This window comes from Kryptolebias marmoratus, linkage group LG14 (genome assembly GCF_001649575.2).
Source record: "Kryptolebias marmoratus isolate JLee-2015 linkage group LG14, ASM164957v2, whole genome shotgun sequence".
Taxonomy (NCBI): Eukaryota; Metazoa; Chordata; class Actinopteri; order Cyprinodontiformes; family Rivulidae; genus Kryptolebias; species Kryptolebias marmoratus.
In genome coordinates, this window is record NC_051443.1 from 16652777 (window position 1) to 16673618 (window position 20842).

Below are 20842 nucleotides of genomic sequence, written 5' to 3' on the forward strand. Positions count from 1 at the left end.
GTCTAATTTTCAAGATCATTTTAAGTGCAGCGAAGTCCTGCACTCATGCGATATTGATCAGCTCACATTGATTTATGTGTCTCAGTAAACTGAATTTGATTCTGTCTTCCCCACCACCACCACCCCACTTAGGCTAATGAGTTGCTGCAGAGCTCCAAGCAGATCCAGAACAAGGGCGATAAAGAGAGAACACTGAGAGAGTCTCTGCGGCTCTACCAGCAGATCAGCCAGCACACAGACCTGCCGCTCGTTTGCTCCCAGTACAGACAAGGTAGAGACGCGGAAGACGCTGTTTTTAAAAAATTTTTTATTTTTTATTGTCCGTGCGTTGTGCTTACTAATGCGCTTTACCTTCTCAGTGCGTTTCTATGAGGGGGTTCTTGAGTTGTGTCTCACGGCGGCAGACAAAAAGGATCCACAGAGACTTGGACCCCACTTCTACAAGAACGGGGAGCCTGAGGAGGACAAAGTGGGCCAGCAGGCCTTCCAGGAAAGGTAACGTCATCAGGAAGAACAACGAAACTTATCCGCATCTGGGTTGGCTGTTTTGTTTGTTAAACTCTTCTTTATCGTTTTGTTTTTCCAGACTTTCTTGCTATAAGTGCATCACAGACACAATGCAGGAGTTGGTGAACCAGAGCAAAGCTGCTCCTCAGTCCCCCAGCGTCCCTAAGCAGCCTGGACCCCCTGTCATGACCTCTGACCCCAACATGCTCAGCAACGAAGAAGCTACAGCGCATGTGAGTTTTAAAAAAAACCCCAACAAAAAACGGACAGTTTATGCTAATTTCCTTCCAGCGCTCTGTACATAATCTGCATTTGTAATGAAGAGCTGTCATCCCTCTGTAGTGCGAGCAGATGCTTGGTCTGGCCCAGAGGTCTCAGGACGAGCTGTTTCACATCGCCCTGTACAACTGGCTGATTCAGGCCGACCTGACTGACAAGCTGCTCGAGGTATTCTCTTCACGCATGTGTGATCACTCCTGTCCGGTCATAAATTTCATTACAGTGTTTTTAAGAGCACAAAGGAATTTTCACTCACGTTTTGTCTGCCGCACAGTGCAAAAAAATGTATCGTTTTTTCTCTAAAAACTGATTCTAGTTAAAAATGTCCTTCAAGTCATTGAAGTTTGTAGTGTAGCATTCAAAGAAATCGATTTCGGCTGTTTGTTTTATTCATTGTTTTCTTTCCAAAACTGATATGTCACTGTAGTGTCTCTGAAGAGAAACCAAACAATGAATTTAGAGCTCATGGGTTTTCATGTTTTTTGTCTTCTGGAGCTTTACAATGAAGGGTACTGTATTCAGTCGGTTGCAGGTTTTAGACTTGTGCCTGTAGATTTCAATAAAACCGTCAAACTGGGCATTTTAGGCCTAGGTTGCCTCATCTAAAGCCTAGGTTGCCTTTCAAACTCTCCTATACCCAGATGTTGCATCAGTTGTCATTAAATTAGGTAATAGTATGAAAATAACCATAAAAAATGGTCTGTCAACTTTGCAATTTAGATTTTATTTTTCCCACATTCTTCAAGATTTTTTTTTAAATTTATTTTTGTCTAATTTTCTTGCTGGTTTCTCGTTTTTCAGGTGAATTCTCCATATCTCGAAGAGCATCTGATGCATATGATCAAACAGGACCAGAGTAAAGTTCACAACATGGACCTCCTGTGGCGCTACTACGAGAAGAACCGTAACTTTGGCAAAGCAGCTCACGTACTGGCCCGCCTCGCTGATATGCACAGGTTTCAACACATTTATTATAAATCTACACCAACCAATTTAAACACAGTTTCTCTCAGCAAATCCTTAATACACATGTGTGTATATATATTTGTTTGTTTTCTGTTCGTGTAGCACTGAGATCTCTCTGAAGCAGCGTTTGGAGTACATCGCTCGAGCCATCCTGTCGGCGAAGAGCTCCTCCTGCATATCCGCTCAGGCTTCTGACGGGGAGTTCCTCCACGAGCTCGAGGAAAAGATGGAGGTGCTTTGAGTCGATTGGTGGCGACCGAGAGAAATCTTAGCGGGAGTTTCAGCAGACTTCCCATTGCTTATGCTTATTTCCCTCTCTCCTAGCTTGTGCGCATTCAAGTGCAGATCCAGGAAACACTAATCAGACAGTACTCCCATCATCCCTCGGTGAAAAATGCCATCTCCCAGCTGGACTCTGAGCTCATGGACATCACAAAAGTAACTTGAACATCAGATTGATGATGCTAAAAATGTTTATTTTCTCTGTGAATGCAAAATGTTTGTAAACGTGGCTTCTCGTTTTCGACGCGCAGCTCTACGGAGAATTCGCTGACCATTTCAAATTGTCTGAGTGCAAGCTGGCCATCATTCACTGCGCGGGACACTCCGATCCCATTCTGGTTCACTCGCTGTGGCAGGAGATCCTGGAAAAAGGTGAGGGGGGGAAAGCACCAACATCCTACAAAGAGTCGCTTTCTTGCCCTCGTCCCGCTTTGTTCACACGTTTTTGTTCGTTTTGTCTCCCAGAGCTGGCAGACAGCGTGGCCATGAGTCCAGCAGACAGGATGAGGTCCCTGAACCTGAAGTTGGTATCGCTCGGGAAAATATATGCTGGAACTCCAAGATATTTCCCCCTGGGTAGGCTTTAATCATATTCCGCTTTAGCCTTGTGCGGTTTATTCAGCTTTGCTATTTACAATTTTGTGAGCATTAATATAATTAGCCCTCCTTTTGCATAATTTATCCCTGTGTGTCTCCGGGGCGCAGGTCTGTTTAAACCAAACAGCTGCTCGCGCTCTTAATTATCCTCCTTTTCACAGCCGGCGAGTTCAGACTTGTCATTTCTGCGGAGACATTGAATGATTTTATATCCTTTACATCCTCGGTACTTGCGTTAACAAAGCGCTGACTGTGATTGCAGAGTTCCTGGTGAAGTTCCTGGAGCAGGAAGTTTGCCGCCTGAACTGGGATGTGGGCTTCGTCACGTGCACAATGCTGGAGATCGGGGTCCAGCTGCCACGGCTCCTGGAGGTTTATGATCAGCTCTTCAAATCTCGGGTACACGCATCTCTTTGTCTTGCTCTGCACTAAACACACGCGAGCCGAGCAGGGACTAATAAAAATGTTCCCTTTAGGATCCCTGCTGGCAGCGACTGAGGAAGCCTCTACATTTGGTGGAGTGTATCCATGTGCTTCTCTCAGGATACGTCGAAGACCCCAGCAAAGTACCGACCTATGACAGGTGAGCACCGTTGGTTTAGCCGCTGGCCTGTAGTGGGCGTCGTGTTCACATTTAGAAGTGTTTTATGTCGTAGGGGGAACTGTTTTCGCAGCTGCATTTTAAATTTAAGAACCTTCTTTCAGAGCTACTGCAGCGCCTTCCATTTTAACTGAATGAATCTTGAGCTAAACTAAGTTCTGGGAGGATATTTTTCCAAGTAAAATGACCCTTAGACCAGAGGTCCCTAAACCTCGGGCGCTGGACCGGTACCGGGCTGCTCAGAAAGAATAATTAACATACAGTATTTCGGGTTTTTTTGTTTTCGGAGTCTGAATGACATTTATTTTAAAAAATGGCCAGATTCTCTCCACTACATCTGTCTGTGACTCACTCTTGATGCGTGTCAGAATGCTTATCTTGGTCACATGATACGTTACCGCTAAAAACAAACCCACAAGCAGCAAAACGAATAAAAACCAAACATCTGGAAGCCCTAGATGGGACCGTTTCGTTACTGAGAAACAGGCACAGGGCTCCCACTGATTTAGCGTTATGGTGAGTTGTATTCTTTGTGCATTTTATATTTGTGGTGTCTCTTATTTTGAAGGGCATGTTTAAACACAGAGAACATCAGGGGGAGGAGAGGCTGTTATTCATGTTGATAACGCAACACCAGGACGCAGCTAACAAAGCTGCGAGGACACATTAGATTTACGTTTATTATGTTTTTAAAAAATACCCCCGTTTTCATGCCGCTCGAATCATTTTATTTTGTTGTATATATCCGCCACACCTTTAAAGGCTGGTCTGTGAAAATACTGTCTGATAATGAACCTGTCTGTGGAGCTAAAAAGGTTGGGGACCTTAAAGGTAATTGAAAAGATCATAAGAAAATCTTGTTCTGATTTTACAGTGACAGCAGCAGAATGATTCTCCTTTTGGGATTTTCTCTAAGATTCAATTACTTTCGGTCATAGCGAGTTTTCAAAGGGCAAACATTTTTATCAAACTTTGAAGCACGTGTTTTTAAAAGCTATGAGTTTCTTCTTTTTTGTATGACTAAGATCATTTAGTCTGAAAGTATTTGTTGTATGAGTTCATTAAACAGTTTCAAACAATCACCTGCAGATGGAAGCTCAGCTTGAATTGAAAGCATTTAACCGAGAACAAAGCAAAGTTTGGGACTCGCACCACAGTAACGTTGTGTAATATTCTCCAGGCGCCGATTCACCAACGTGTGCCTCGACAACATCTGCGGGTACCTCGTGGAGCTGCAGTCTTTGAGCCCAAACTCGGCCCTTCAACAAACCATCGGCAACTTTAAATCGCTGCAGGCGAAGCTGGAGAAACTCCACTGACGTCCCGAACGGGCCCGCCGTCTCCTGAATCCGACACCACTGGCCTTAAGCAAACAGTCAGCTGGCACAACTCAACAATGTTTATATTCCACAGCAGGGTTTGCATCATCTTTTAAACATATACGTGTCTGTGTGTGTGGGGGTCAAAACTACTTGTTTTGCGAGTCCGAAGCACATGAAGCCTTTTGGGAAGAACGGCGACGCTCGAAAAGACGAGTTTTATAACTTATTTGATACATTTTTGTTAGTTTACGCTGAAGCAGAACTTTAAAGAGACTTAGTAATTTTGTATTGTGTGTAAATGGCTGATATCTTAAAAAAAAAGAGGGAGATGGGGAGTTGACTTTTCAATACAAAAACCAAAAATAGTTTGCTTATAATGGGGAAAAAACACACTAATTTTTGTTCCCGATATGGTATTTTTTTATGATTAAAATTGACAAAAATACACGATTCAAGCCAGGATTTCGACTTGACAGTTCAGTGTTGTAATTATGTACATAACGTCTTCTGCCAAAGCTCACGCCGTTTTGTAAAAACCTTAGTGACTATTTTGATGGCAGAACTTTTTTTTCTTTTTTTTTAAACTTGGTGCTCTTCAGTTTCAGCTGTACGAAAATAATCTGGCTTTGGGAGAGGAAAAAACAAATAAAACATTTTTACGAAGACATTAAAATTGTCTTGCCTTCTGTGGATAACTGGGACACACTTGACAGACATCCTGGTGTTTTTGGATCCAGCCATGTGTGAAACATTCATAATTAACCAAAAGAAGCATCAGATGTTATTAATGTGACTTTGGTTTTCCAATTATCCTTCATTTAAAGCAGCACTCCGGGTTTCTCGCTGTCATCACTAACAAGGCTCTAATTGCTGAAGGTCTCCAATTAGCTGTGTAGCTCAAGTACACAATTATGTATAATTTTTATGCTCGTGAAAAATAAACAAATCTTGTCTTGTTGCTGAGTTGTTGTATTTTTGAGAGAAGTGAACATAAATAGGTTCCAGTAAGGTCAACCAAACCAAAATGTAAAAAGTAAAACGAGTGTTAAATTTTATTTGATCTTTTTATCAAAACATTTAAACTATAGTCTTTATGAGCTCAGCTTTAATCATCTTAGTGTTTTTTTTTTTCTTTGTGATTGTAGAAATCTTTCATTTGTATGCTTTATAAATTGGATTATTTAGTTACTTTTGAAGCTGGAAAGTAAAAGATTACAAATCAAAACTGATTCAAAGCACAATGAATGAGATATATTTATGTTTAATGCAGTTGCTCTTATAGGAAGAAGGCAAAAAGAGTGAACATCTCAGATTATTTAATCAAAAACAACCTAAAACTTTGTCAATCAGAAGCGATCAGGTTTCATTTTCAGGCTTACAACAACACAAAGGTCCTAAAAATCTCTGGTTTCAGCTGGAACACTGGGCTACGGATCAGCTTCATATATTTCCTCAGTTTAAGGACTTTACCTGCAGGCCTTTTAATTTAGTAAAGGCCTGGAAAACCCTAAAGAGTCAACTTTTAAGTACTGTCAAAAAGCGCTAAAAAGTGCAATAAGCGCTAAAATCACAGCGTTCACAGTCGAGCCAAAAGACGGGTCGTGACGCCAGCAGCTGGCTGGAGACCGTCGCAGAACCCGAGTCCATCTGCTCTGTGCGCCATTCAGTCGTTAACAGTTTTGCACGAGCAGGAAAGCTTTTTCACCCCGTGTAAAAATATGTAGGGGATGATGCTGGTGTAGGACGAGGCGACGTAGCTGGCCACCTCCACCACCAGCGAGGACGCCTGGATGTTGCTGGAGATGCGCAGCAGCAGATGAGTCAGCCAGCAGAGCAGGACCACTGTGGCTACGGCCACCACGCTCTTGGCTGCCCTCGCCTGAGGGCTCGAGGTGTGGCTCCTCTGGGTGGCCGTGGACGAGCTCGGCTGAGGTCGCACTCTGTGGTCCGTCTGGCTGTTTGCTGAAGGGCTCCTTCGACTCCGTTTGTGCCTTTGGATTCGGAGCAAAGTGACAACAATCTGAGCACTCGCCACTACGATTCCTGCAAGGGGCAAAGCGTTGGCCACGGTTAAAAAGGTTATCTCGTAGGTTCGCCTGGACCGTGGGTCGGGGAAGACCTGGACGCAGTCAACGTGGCTCCCGTTCGTCCTCTCCACGGAGGCGAAGAAGAAGTTGGGGATGCTGAAGGTGGTGGCCAGCACCCAGCTGCCGGCCAACAGACACCCCACCAGGCGCAGGCTGTCCAGCTGCACCGGCGCCCCCCCGCGTTTCAGGGACCCAACCAGCTTCTGGTGCCAGAAGGCGCTGATGAAGAGCGTCGTGAAGAGGCTGCTGGTTTCCGAGAGGTCGGCGCAAAAGTGGAAGATGCCACAGAAGGCTTCCCCCAGGAACCACCGTCCAGCAAAGTCGGCGGTGGTGTCGGGCAGGTCCACCAGGTAGTTGGTGATGAGGTTGGAGGCGGCCAGGTTGATGAAAAGGACCTCGTTGGTCCGGATGTCAGATTTCTGCTTGGGAAGAGAGATGAGAGCCAGCCAGCTGTTTCCCAGGATCCCTGCCATGAACATGAAGGCTCTGATGACAGATTCAATCAGCTCATCTGCATCCATAGTTCATCAGAGGAACTCAAAGATAGAAAAGGTTTCACAGAGGAGGTCGGGACGTCTGAAGGAAGCTTTTGGCTTTTATAAACGAAGGCCCAAAGGACGAAACCTTCATCTGGATGTTTCACCGGGAGGGAGGGGTATTTTCTGTTGACAGGCACTCTCAAATAAAGCTTCATCATGAAAGAATTATATAAAAAGGGCCCCAGGGCAAAGACATCTTGGCCTCCAAGTCCTCTAATGAAGGAGCAATACTCCAAAACTGACAAAGCTACACACACACACACACACACACACACAAAGTATAAGTCATGGGAATACAATTTGTAGCTGTTCATTGTCTCTATATAAAACATCCTATTTTTACACTTTTGTGATCAAACTTAATATTTCGAATGCTATCACATTACTCTAATTTATTTGATGTGTTTTTAAATGGAAATTTACAACCACGTGTGCATTATTTTACATCTTTTTGTGGCAGCTTTAAGTATCTATCTATCTATCTGTCTATCTGTCTGTCTGTCTGTCTGTCTGTCTGTCTGTCTGTCTGTCTATCTATCTATCTGAGAGAGATTAAGTGTCTTGTTTATTTAAGTTGCATTTTAAGCATCTTCGGCCATGTCCCACTGAGAAGAGATGCCAGGGCAGACCCAGACCTCTCTGGAGGGATCATGTATCCTCTCTGGCAGACCACAGATAAGCAGTAAAAGATGGATGGATGGATGGATTAAGACAGTTCTGGTTTTTGTAGTTTTGTTTATGCTGTAATCAACTATGAAAGGAGTGATAGCCAAAATAAAGTTATTGATGTTATCAGAAGACATGTTAGGAAAGCTAAATACTACTACTACTACTGCTAATAATAATAATAATAATAATAATAATAATAATAATAATAATAATAATATGGTGAGCTGTGTTATTACCCCTCCCATCCATCCATATATTAGACATTTTGGAACCAGTCTGAAGTGGACATGTAAATCTAATAGTTTAAAACCTGAGCGCGCGCGCGGATGTGTGTGTGTGTGTGTGTGTGTGTGTGTCTCAGTCACGTCACTCATGAGTCCAGCCTTTTTTTTTGGGACAGACAGGCAGCATCTGCAGATGTGCTCGTGCCTGTCAGCCTGTTGGAGCAGACCGGACGGGATGATGATGATGATGATGATGATGCTGCTGCTGCTGCAGATCTTCTAGACTTCCGGGAATTTATTCCGCCCCCCCTCCACCTCCACCTCGGCCCCCTCGTTTCAACTATGAACGCACTTGTCCCGCAGCCTGCGAGCCGCGGACGTGGACGTGTCGCCGTCTCTCTCCGGGCCGGGAGCCTCTGCTGAGCGCCGGGAGGGACAGGATGGAGCCGCCGAAGCCCAGCGCCTTCATCCCGGTGTGCACCGCCGTCTGCCTCCTGCTCGGCTCTACCTCCATGTTCTTCGTCTTCACGTGAGTCGGGAAGCCAAGTGTTGGACGTGCGCCGTCTGTCCAGCCGCTCGCGCGTCCTCAGATAACTAAAAGACAAAAAACAACCCCCCCCAAAAAATTCAGAATATCAGAAATACTCGAATGAAAACGTTTCTATGCGACAACCGAGGCGCTGTAGGATATGAAGCAACTTCCTCTGTTTTTAGTCTATATTAGAGGTTCTCAAATTGCAGTCCGCGGTCCAGATCAGGACCCAAATGAAGTGCTGTCTGGACCCAGATCTGTCTGTCTTTTTATCTGCTTGCACGCGTTTTACTGTATTTACTGTAATTTATTTCAGGCTTTTCTAGCATTTCCCACAACTGGGTCGGTCAGTGTGGCGAGTCAAAAAAACCAGCCTGGTTGTCACTAAAAGAGCGTTTTATGTTAAATATATATTCTAGATCTGTGCTACATGGAGGTGTGGAAAAAAGACGAATCTTTCTTGCAGATCTGAATGGAAAAGCAGTCCGTTTTCGAACGGCTAAGTCAAAAGGGATGATATACTGGCTCGGAGCAGCGTTAAGCGCCGTCGTTTGCCGCCTTCGTGGACCCCATCAGGGTGGGCTCACATCTGGCCTGGTTTGGCTGGTTCAGCTGGGGCAGTAATCTGGGTGGCTGCCCGGCGCAGGACTCACAGTAAGCACAGTTCAGGGGATAAGCCTCCCGCCATCTATTCGTGTCGACGTACCTTTATGGAAAAAAAAAAACAAAACATAACGTGGCAAAAGATTTGGCAGCAGGAAGTCAAAAACTCCTATCAGCAGTGGCTCGAAAATACTTATTTGTGTCACATTTGAGGGGGGAAAAAAAGCTGCTGGACCTGTCATTCAGTTCAGTTTCTTTCTTAAGTCAACTTTTAAGGATTAATCTGAAGTATTTAAAGGTTACAACGCCACTGAAGCTACTGCTGGCATGCAAAAAAACCAAAATAAAAATAAAACAAATTAAATATAATTCTGGTTTATACCCAGAGAATCCAACTCAGATTTGTCTGATGCAGCGGGACACGGCTTAAAATGCTACCCGTCATGTCAGCGCACATGCACACAAAGAGAACTCCAAACAAACATGGCCCTCCTGATAGCTGACGCTCCGACCGACGACTCCCTCCTCATCAGTGTGACGGCACTCTGCTGACCCCCCCCCCGACCTCTGGAGCTGTATCTGTCCTAGTTTCTGCCAGCGTTGTCCAGCTGCGCACGCTTTTCCCTGGAATCTGACACCAGACTGAGGGGGTTGCGGGATTAGGGTCTCCTGGCTGGTGCCATCTAGAGACAGAGAAGGAAATAATAAATAAATAAAATGTCTGAATTCTCTGAGTTTGTAGGCACAGAACATTTCAATGATTACAATTGAAAAAGGGATAAAAAAAAAAAAAATATGTGCAGCTGTGGGATTCAGGTACATTTTGACTTGTGCGATAGCAAAACTCTGTCACAATGACACTTCGGCAGGTAGTTTTGAGATTTTAAAACAGATTTGTTCCAGATACCACTGGGTGAACTCAATTTGTTTGAGAGGGTAAAAATAATCAATGACCTGCTGATGTGAGAGACTGAAAAAGACGGCTTAATTGGAGCTCCGGTGCTGAAGCCGGCAAAAAAACCAAGACGTGCTGCGAGCGAAACGAGAAGGCGATTCAGCTTCTCCCGAGACGACGTTCGAGCTGGAATGGCTTTGCTACAACTGTTTTGAACGGCACAGAGATGAAAACGTCTTGAGTCGTCAGTGTCGGTATTATCAAATATTACAAACTGGCCGAGGAATAAAACTTATGTCTGCAATTAAGCTCCTTGTTTTTAACAAACAGAGTTGAAGAAATAGTTCAGATCTTCAGAAGTGGGTTTCTGTGGAAAGGCGTCCACCGTTAGTATCTTACCTGTTGTAGATAGCGTTTTGATCGACTCCAGTTTGGAGAAATATGGATTCGTTCTGACCAAACTGACGAGATAACGGCTAATCTGAGTGAGGCTAAGACCAAAGTGGATTGTTGCCCATCTTTAGCCTCATAAAATGTATAATTGGTTCATGTAAACATTGTTTTATAAATCTTATATACTTAAATTGCAGTAGGTTTTGCATTATATGGTTGTTCCAGCAGAAATATCATAATATACCTGCTAGAAAGTGCAGCTTGATGCTCGCTGCTAGCTGCTGCAATTTATGCTTGCAAAACATGACTTGACATACCATTTCCCGCAAAGTGCAGTGTGAATATTCATGCAAATGTGCACGTTTACATAATTTTATCCTTCAAACCATATTCTAATTCCTGCAGAAACAAACCTTGCAGTGATATTTTATACAAAAAAAAAGAAGAAAAATAGCTGTGAGCCCTTTTGTCTGGAAATGTTCATGCAACTGTTAGAGTCAGCAGTTCTGTAAAAGCGTGAATAAGTGCGAGCATGAAAAGCTTTCAAGTCCCTTTTTTTTATCCGTGCAGGGTTGGGAAAGTCAGAGAACAACCTTCAGCTGCAAGGAAGCTCTTTTGTTCTTCTCTGCCTGATAAAATCCACCACTTAGCTATTTCCTGCTTTTGTTCCTCTGACGTTAACTTTTGTTTGGAATAGCCAATAAGGTGTGGCGCACCGTTAGAACCAACATGAATAAGGCCAGAAAAATCCCCCCCCCCCCCGCCTCATTGTTGAATGTGGCGAAGAAAACGTGTCCTGTGAGCAAAACCACAGAGAAATCCATGTCCCATGTTGCAGGCAGAGCTAAAGAGTTTCCAATAAATGGCAATTACATGATGAAAAATGCTAATATGTGCTGTGCACGTGGCGCTTTGTGTTAACAGTCATGCAGTGCTCAGTAATTCCTGTTAGCCTGCATTAGAGCTGGTCAACATTAACTAATATTACCTCCATTAGCTAATGGTCATAGCAGAGCACGCAAAGCTGGAAAACCTCCTGAGTGGATTGAAATGAGCAGCGATTTGGTTTTATCGCTAAAGAATTATTGCTATTTCCTATTTCAAGTCTATTAGAAGGTTGGTTTTTTTCTTAGCTCGCAGGATGTGGAAACAAATGAAAGAATCTGAGCACATTTAGAGTTCAGAATCATAACACGAGAAAGTGCTTGAACTGTTGTCTTCAAGGTTTGGGCAGAACGGCGACAGCTCTGTCATTTCTCCACGTCAGATGATCTTAGTCTAAAACTCGAGCATTCCCCTTCAGCATCGCCTTTGCAATTTGGACGTTGTATTCTGCAGTGTCGCCCCATATGTAAGGATTTGCATTGTGGCGTCTGCTGTGCCACTGACCCACTGAGGGGGTGGTGGGGTGGTGGTGGGGGATGAAGCCGGTGTGCAGATTGCAGAGCAGCTTACTCTTCGGTGTGATTTATTAGAGATCTGCCCATGCCGTTTCATCAGGCGGGCCTTGTCTTCAGCGTAATGAACCGCCTCTCCCCTGAGGTCCAGATGGTCTCGGACCAGCGGTGGAGGCTGTCCCACTCTGTAATCTGGTTCACGTCTATTTTTAGATTTCAAAAGAGAAACCAACTGTGACAAAAAAAAAAAAAAATTACCCAAACCCTGTCCTCAAGCTGAAAACAAAAAGCAGAGCTGGTTGTGCTGGTTTCCAGTTTGGCTTACAGGTTTTATTTTAGCGAACGTGAGCTCAGGTGGGACAAGTAACTTGGACACAAATCCAGATTAAGGCACTTCAGGCGAGTGAAGAATGAAGGAGAGCTCACATTGTGCCTCCTAATCTTTGAAGCAGCGTCTCCTGCAAGTCACGGTGATCGGCGGGGTAATGGTTTTTATCAAGGACTTTGTCACTTATGGCACAGGGCGCGTCATACACAGTGAGCGCTGACTGCATGGGCTCCACAACGCACAGGACCGGCAGAAAGGGTCTGTAATCCACAGTTTATAATCTAGGGATTACTGGGTTTGCAGCTGGCATGGCATCAGCCGGTGCTCCTTTAGAGAGCGCAGGGGACCCCTCCCCCACCCGTGGCCTTAAACAAACCCAAACCAGGCTCCAATTCCCAAATCCCGCTCTTGGGTTTGAAGCACCAGGATGAAATGCAAACAGGAAAGATTTTTTTTCTTTTTCTTCCTTTGTGTTCAATCTCTAAAAGGTGCCACCAGGTTAGTTGCTTATGAAGCTTATGGAGAAAGGGGGAAAGTCCGACACAGCTTCCGAGTCACTTCTGAGAGGTGCGCCTCATTGTGCTGAATGTCCCTTCTTATTCCGGCGAAATCCCAAACCGAGTGACAGTCGCAAAAGTTTCATACAGAAAATAGGTCAAACCAGCATTGCTGATGTAATCCAGTGGTTCTTCTTTTCCTCTGTCTGACTCTAACCTGGTTTTTTTGATCCTCCTTCTAATCTCACACTGTCGAGTCACTCGTCGAGTTGAACCTAACACGTCCACAAGCACACGATGAGCTGATGGGAGAAATAAACAGAAGACATCTTGCAGTGCACAGGGAAACATTTTTATTGATTAAATGTCTGATTGTATCCATCCATTGATCCAGTTTATTATCTGTGGTCAGTCTTCCTTCTCTCCCCGTGATATTCCCCGATCCTGAGGGATGCCAAGGCTTTCCCAGGCCAGAGGGAATATATATAACATACATATACCCTCTCCAGTGAGTCATGGATCTGCCCCAGGTTCTCCTTCCAGTGGGATCTGAATCAGAAGCCAGAGAACCACCTCAGCGGACTCCTTTGGACGAGGAGGAGCAGCTGATGGCGGGGTTCTCCCCTAACACCCTCCTTTCTTTTTAGTATTTGTATTTTGGGTCTCGTTTTTTTTAAAGACATGATCCAAACCTCACGAGGGTTGGAATGTAGTCGGCCCAGTAAATGAAGAGCTTCACCTTTTGGCTCATTTCATTTTTACGTGTGATCATTTCTAATTGATCCGTTTTGGATTAACTGATCCACTTTAGTCTTTTCACTTTGAGCTTGATTCTTGAAAATCCCACCAGCTGAGTGCGTAGAGCCAGCAGGTTAATGGTAGTCAATAGGTGAGTAGCATGACTGGATATGAAAAAAAGGAATCTAATCTGGAGAAATCTAAATATCGTACACCTGTCTAATTCACAATCCATTCAAAAAGAGTTTTGCACCTCAAACTGCAGTGCCACCTAAAATTTCTCATTTAAATATTTTAGGCATGCTTTTAGAGAAAAGCCTCTGCCTCATGAGACAGACCAAACAGCCAACGATGCACAAAAACTGGAGCTAAACCCATCTTCTGCACATCTTTAGTGAATCAGGCCCCTTGAATATTTAGGGAGTCTTTTACCACTCAGCTAAAGACTGTGAGGGAAATAATAAAAACTAAGGAAGTTTTCCCCTTTAACCCTTTACTGACTGAGACAGAGTCTTAGTGCTGCTGCGGGATGAAGGAAGATGGAGCCAGCAGAGACCCTTTTTTATTTAATCCCTTGTTGGCACCGCCGAACACACGCTAATACAAGCTTATCTCTCACTGGAGACAATTACTTTTGTGATTCACTGTTCCCATCGGAATAAATGAGATGGAGATGATCCTCTGAAGTCTTTGTAGTAGCCTTGATTTGTGTTAAGGGCTTGGATGCTTCCTTGGCCCAAAAGGCTCTTAGAACCAACAGAAACGGGCTCTTCTTCAAACTCAGATGTGAATAATAGATTTCTTTCCCCCCCACCCCCCGCCGTGTGTGTACATTCAGATGCCCGTGGCTGGCTTTGAACATCTGCCCTGCTGTGCCACCATGCTGTGCCGTCCTTTTCCTGTTCGTGCTCGCCAACTTCACCATGGCGACGTTTATGGATGCCGGGGTGCTTCCTGTGGGTCAGTAATCCCCAAAAAGTTGCGTCACGCTTCGAGCCGGACACTTTGTTCTGAAATGGCTTTGTTTTCAGAGTTATTCTCTTCTCTCTCTCTCTTTTTTTACAAATATATTTTAAGCTGGAGAGGACGAGGATAAGGACGACGAGTTCCGCGCCCCGCTGTACAAGAACGTGGAGGTGAAGGGCGTCCAGGTGCGGATGAAGTGGTGCGCGTCGTGCCACTTCTACAGACCTCCCCGCTGCTCCCACTGCAGCGTGTGCGATCACTGCGTGGAGGTAAGAGCAACGGGACGCAGCATCGACACTTTTACCTGTGGGCGAAAAACAAATACGGACAAACGTGGGGAACAAAATCAGGGGGAGGGGGGATTGTGTGATTGGGATTAGTGAAAGTAATTAGAGAGCCTGGGAGGCCAAAATGAGAAGAGCTCATGAGTGACTAGAGTTGGAGATTTTGATGAAGGAGTGATGGACGGAGAAATATCTCATTATTCAGGTAAATCCTCCGTTTAAAGACGATTTGGAGGAGGTCTCAGGCAGTAAACTCCATTTAGAAATAAAGTGGATTTTCCACCACGAGTACTTGAATTTCATCTGCAACATTTTTGATTAAATCTGACAGTGTTTCTGCATCCCCGCCCCCCCATCCCCAGGATTTTGACCATCACTGTCCGTGGGTGAACAACTGCATCGGGAGGCGAAACTACCGCTACTTCTTCCTGTTTCTGTTGTCGCTCACCGTTCACATGGTCGGCGTGTTCACCTTCGGCCTCATGTACGTCCTGCACCACGTGGACGACTTGTGGAAGCTGCACTGCCTCGTCACGTATCCTTGGAACCTGTCTCTGTCTCTGGGTTGCCGTGATCGATGCGATTAAGAAGCAGTTTTCCTTATCAGTTTTTTTTTTGTTTGTCGTTTTCTAGTTTGGTGGTGATTAGCATATCAGGATTGTTTCTTATCCCTGTCTTGGGTCTCACTGGGTTCCACTTGTACCTGGTGTCCAGAGGTCGCACCACCAACGAACAAGTGAGTGGTTTCCAACCACAGAACTGTCTCTTTAAAATAAGACTTTGCTAGATTTTGGATTTCTTTACCTATTCGCATATAAAAATGGCTCAAAAAGTTTAAAAGGGAAATGAAATAAAATAATAAAACAATGAGTTGAACACTATCATAAAACACTCCAGCGGTCCATTTCTCTGATTTGAAACGTTAATGACTTGTTTTTTAGCGTTTTGTGTCAAAACCCCGAGGTGGGGTGATTGTGTGGGCGGAGTTACCTCCTCAGGTTTGTGGCGTAGTCGGTGCTGCGGCCAGCTGTGGCTAACAATAATACCGGTTTGAAAACCCATCTGGTCTGAAGGGATGCTGTCAGAAATTCAAACCACAAAAAGGCAGCAGGTGGAGGTCGGACAGTGTTTAGCGGGAGGAGGTGGTTCTTCAGCCTTTTCACCAGGAACTAAACTAACCACATCCATCCAACTTTCTTGTCTTTTGGGAAGCTGAAGAAGGACACAGCTGTTGTAGTTTTCGGTCAGTTTACACAATTAATTGCAACAGCCCGAATCATTTCAGGCGGCACAGCAGTGGTTAGAGCTGTTGCCTCACAGCAGGGAGGTCGCAGGATCGCTTCTCGACCTGGGGCCTTTCTGGGTGGAGTTTACATGTTCTCCCTGCGCTCATGTGGGTTTATTCTGGGTAGTCCTTTTTTCTCTCACAGACCAAAAACATGCATGTTAGGTTCATTGGTAAGTCTTAAACTGTCCCTAGGTGTGAGTGAGAGTGTGAATGGTTGTTTGTCTTTATGTGTCCCTGTGATGGACTTGTGACCTGTCTAGGGTGTCCCCCACCTCTCGCACAGTGACTGCTGGAGACAGGCACCAGCTCCCTGCGACCCGGAATGAAGAAGCGGGTAAAGAAGATGGATGGATGGATGAAGCATTTCACCCCCACATTATCTGTATTTGCTGTTTCCTGCCTTGTCGGCGTTCCTGAGTTTGCCTCTCAATACGTCAGACTTCTGAGTGATCACAGAAAATAGCCAAAGAGAGCCCTGTAATTTTTTCGATCTTTTATAATTAATTTTAAATTAGTGTCAATTTTTAAAAATGCCAGACTCTAAAAAACAAGCACCTTTTATGACTTTCTTTTGATTTATGTTAGCTTCACAACACTTTTCATTTACCCTTTAAAACACTTTTTATTAATGGCCGCTGCCATGAATTGAAGGTGGGCAACTTTAAAAGACACAAAAGTGACTATATAGAAGTCAATTTTACAAATATTGACCTAAAACTTGTTGTGGTAGCAGCTGAGACTGATCCGTAACACATATTCTGAGCACCAACAGATTGTGCTAGGTCTTTGTTTCAAAACGTTCCATTAATTATTTGGTGTCAACTCTGTTAGTCTGTTAATAAAATATGTAATGACCCACTGAACAGATTTAAATGAAACATTCAGGAAATATTTACTGGATGTACTTCTACAACTGATTAGATTTTGGAGGTAATCCAATTCAAGATGGCCACCGCAGCCAACTGACTTTCAAAAACACAACAGTGGCTATAATTCAGTCCATTTTATTGATATTGAGCTAACATTTGTTGTGGTTGTAGCTGAGCATCATTCATAACATACTGCAATGTGCTGCTCATTGCATGAGATCTTTGCTTGAAACCTCAGCATAAACTGTTGGAGTCAACCCTGTTTGTCTGTTAACAGATTATCTCATGAACCACTGCATGGACTTTAATGAAACTTTCAAAAAAATAATAGCTGGATAGAAATCTACAAATTATTAAGTTTTGGGCTCAATCTATTTTAAAATGGCCGCCACAGCAGATCAGCATTAACCCAACACAGAAATGGCCATAACTCAGTCAATTTTACAAAGACTGAGCTTGAATTTGGTATGGTAGTAGCTGAGAGTCGTTCCCAACGCATACCCTGAGCGTGTCGTCTCCTGATAACAAATGAGATTGCTATTTTCAAAGTTTAAACCAAAATTAATTTTGTCATTTCTCAACATGATATGATCTTAGTCTAAATCTCTGCCATTTAAGGAATGTTAGATCTATAATTTTCAGTTTTTAGTATTTAGTGTGAGAGCATAAAAAATGGACAAATGAAGGACAAAAAAAAAAAAAAAAAAGAAAAGCAGAACTAAAATATCATTTTGAAAGATTAAGAAAGCCAGGCTCCTTAGAAGCAGCTTACTTTTGCACGCTTTTTAAAAAATTATGAAATATGTACAGCTGCACAGTATTAACGTTTATCTGTATATGTCTTATAGGTGACCGGGAAGTTTCAAGGAGGAGTAAACCCTTTTACACGAGGTTGTTGGAACAACATGGAGTACCTGGTCTGCAGTCCCATTTCACCAACGTAAGAAACCCTTTTTTTTCCTCCCCCCTGTATGATCTGCATCTGTCGGTGTCGGCAGCTTTGCAACATCACTGACGGATACGTTTTCCACTCCCTCTGTCCTCGGAAACCAGTTACACGGTGAGGCCCTGGAAGAGAGCGGCCGTTCGCGTTCAGCCTCCGTTCCTGAGGCCGGAGCTCGACCGACAGATGGCAGCGAAAATCCGGGACAACGGGACTCACAGTCTGGCTCTACAAAATAAAGTACGCTTGAATATTTTTCACATCCTCTACGAGCTGTGGCCTCAGCTGCCGAGGAATAGGAGATCTATCGTGCCTCTGTTCTTTATTTCCTTTCTCGCCAGCGACCCTCGGCTGGAGCTGTGGAGCTGTCAGACATCAAACAGCTGAAAACGCCGCCACCGCTGCCTCCGAAACCAGACCGCAGTCTGCTGAAAAGCCAGGTTGCTGTCTCGGACGGTATGGTGACACTACACAGGCAAAAAGAAGCCTTTATAACTAGAATCGGCATGCTGTCCCATGTTTCAGTGGGGATGGAAGGTTTAAAACAAAGTGATGAAGAATAACCAAGAATGTTGGGGAAAAACAAGCAGGCTTACAGCACCAGATGTGGATTATTCACCAGCTGCTAGTAGTTAATTATTAATGCATCTCTATATTAAGACATTAATTAGACCTTACGTAGAAATTTATTTGTGAGCTGTAGAAAGATATAGTTATGTTTAATCGTATTAGGCTGTGCGGTTTTTCCTGCATCCACACTAATTCGTTTATTTCTGCATTAAAGGTGTCGTTTCCGCGATGTGTGCAGGTTTTTCTATACGTTTGCGAATGCAAGCGGTTAATCACAAGATGACCTCCTTTTCAGATATGGGACACCACACCAAATCCATCATTCCCGTGTCTATTCCCACCGTGCCACAGCTGCGGCCGGTCCTGGAGGCCATATCCAGAGACTCGTCACCCATTCCCCCGGAGCAGGTGGGTTTTCCTTCAGCTGTGTGTGCTGCTTGATACGGACAGGAGCCTAATGGTTTGATGGGTGCTGATTGTTTTGTGTTGTGTTGCTCAGCTGCTGAAGGCGTCCGATCAGCAAGCCGGCAGCAGAGGAGTTCCTGACGTCTCCTCTGGGTCTAAAGAAAGCCCCGCGAGAGGCAGCCATCAGGTCCAACCTCTCCTCCAGCCCTCTGGCTCGCTGCAGCTCAACTCGCTGCCACTCAACTCCCGTTCGCTCACTTTAAAACACAGCAGTCGCCACGGCAGCAAGTCCCAGCTGCTCCTGATGCACGCCGATGGGCTGGGGTCTAATCTCGCCGCGGGGATCATCTCCACTTCTGGTCTGCTGGCCAGCCAGTGCAGCAGCAGTGTCAGCCCCTCCTATGATAACCTCATCAGCCCTGCAGACTCTCAGTTCTTGGCTCAAAGAGGCGCCCCGTCGGTGAGCTACCACTCCCACTTCATGTCACTGGGCACAGATGGGACGGCGCCGCGTCCAGCCCCTCACAGCTACAGCCCCGTGTTCATGGGAGTTGCCAGACATTCCCCTCAGCCTCGAGACTCATCTCCTTCTCTGCAGGGCCTCACTTCAAGGGACCCCTCGCCCTCCTACCAGGGCTTCCTTCAGAGAGACTCTTCTCCCGGTTTTCAAGGGCTGATTCCGAGAGACCTCCAAACCCAGAGCATAACGTCGCGAGACATTCCCCCTCCCGGCGCGGCGAAGCGAGAAGCAACCTGCCATGGGCTTCCAGACAGCCTCCGGGATCTAATCCCGCAGGACATGACACTCCCCAAGTCCGCCGCTGCCCGATACGACAACTTCTCCAAAACCATCATGGCTTCCATCCACGAGAGGCGGGAGCTGGAGGAGCGGGAGAGGATGCTCCGCGTCCAGGCCAGATCCCAGGCTCTGTACGGCCCGGATGTGGGGATCTATGACATCCCCAGCAGGAGGAGTCTGCCTCCAGACAACGTTCGACCCTCGGGGTCCCGTGGGCCAACTCCCCCAGCCTATGGCTCCAGGGAGTTTCTGATGAGTACTGGTATTCTGGGTTATGGCCTGAGGACGTCGCCTCTCTCCAGCTCCTCCACGTCGTCTCTGACTCGTGGCCCCAAAACGTCCAGCTCCCCCCTGCAGAGCAGCAGCAGCAGCCTGCAGAGCAAGGGCAGGTCCTCGTCTCCGGCCTACCTCCATCCCGAGAGGCAGGCCCAAGGCCACTCGTCCTCCTCCACGTCCACCCTGCCACGTTTGCCAACCAACACGTATCCCGCGCCCCCGTACACTTCCTACCCCACAGCGAAGCGCTCCTCGCTCCCTTTCCCCTCCGAAGGGAAGGAGTCGGTCGCTCTTGGGACCCTGAAATAAAACGTATTCCCACGTTTCGAACGGTGCAAGTGAATCATCTATGCAGTGTTAGCCTCAGTCTTCACAGCTCCAAAATCTTTTTGTAAATAAGAGGCCATTTGGGGCTTTCCTGCGTGGGAAGACGTGCGGAAGACAAAACACACACTTAGAAAAAAACAAAACAAAACTGTAAATCTCAGGATATCTTTGCCCTCTCCTACAGAACGAGGGGGCAGCTTTGACTCAGTTAAAGTTGAAGAGCTAAACTCAGAATACAAACGTTATCTGTTTGCTCGTGTGTTTCGAGGTTGTGAAAACGCTACTTCCTCTGGTTTGTCTTATTCCAAAAACAAACAAACAAACAAAAAAACAAATCCTTGATTATCAAAAATTTTGTAGTTGTTTATATGAATAAACTTATTTTGTAATTTTCACGTCTGTTTTGATGTCATTTTGTCCCGTGAACGACTCGAAAGCAAGAAGAGAAGAAAATATAATCCAAGGCCAAAATGAAAACTGCCTCAAGATTAAAAAAAAATCTGCTAATTTATGTATCCATTTATAGCAAAATTGTAGTCAGATGTTGCCATATTCTGCATTAAACTTGTATATGGCGCCCTCTAGTGAACATTTAGCAGATGGCATTGTGAAGTAATTTCTTGTAGGATGTCATTTCCTTCTGATAAAGCTGTGTTGTG

The 20842-nt window shown here is 45.1% G+C and overlaps 3 protein-coding genes across 4 annotated transcripts in view; 2 read left to right on the forward strand and 1 right to left on the reverse strand.

Moving 5' to 3' along the window:
* Positions 1-5512, forward strand: part of nup155 (nucleoporin 155) — a 12784-nt gene extending 7272 nt beyond the window's left edge. For both annotated transcript variants that reach the window (XM_017435762.3, XM_017435760.3), the window contains exons 23-34: positions 133-271; positions 360-495; positions 587-740; positions 850-954; positions 1588-1742; positions 1855-1984; positions 2077-2190; positions 2286-2406; positions 2500-2610; positions 2894-3030; positions 3108-3214; positions 4413-5512. In XM_017435762.3, the coding sequence (XP_017291251.1) occupies positions 133-271; positions 360-495; positions 587-740; positions 850-954; positions 1588-1742; positions 1855-1984; positions 2077-2190; positions 2286-2406; positions 2500-2610; positions 2894-3030; positions 3108-3214; positions 4413-4551 (1548 nt within the window). In that variant the 3' untranslated portion in view covers positions 4552-5512. The remainder of the gene's footprint in view (positions 1-132; positions 272-359; positions 496-586; positions 741-849; positions 955-1587; positions 1743-1854; positions 1985-2076; positions 2191-2285; positions 2407-2499; positions 2611-2893; positions 3031-3107; positions 3215-4412) is intronic.
* Positions 5513-5839: 327 nt separating this feature from the next.
* LOC108247538 (rhodopsin) lies at positions 5840-8258 on the reverse strand. The gene has a single exon (XM_017435740.3). The coding sequence runs from the start codon at positions 7160-7162 to the stop codon at positions 6218-6220; it is 945 nt and encodes a 314-aa protein (XP_017291229.1). The 5' UTR covers positions 7163-8258; the 3' UTR covers positions 5840-6217.
* Positions 8259-8469: 211 nt separating this feature from the next.
* On the forward strand, positions 8470-20578 carry zdhhc8a (zinc finger DHHC-type palmitoyltransferase 8a). Its single transcript, XM_017435729.2, has 10 exons — positions 8470-8602; positions 14295-14416; positions 14534-14691; positions 15069-15241; positions 15340-15442; positions 17712-17803; positions 17917-18046; positions 18148-18262; positions 18672-18784; positions 18876-20578. Exons 1-10 carry the CDS (start codon positions 8514-8516, stop codon positions 20163-20165), a joined length of 2385 nt encoding a protein of 794 aa, XP_017291218.1. The 5' UTR covers positions 8470-8513; the 3' UTR covers positions 20166-20578.
* The last annotated feature ends 264 nt before the right edge of the window (positions 20579-20842 follow it).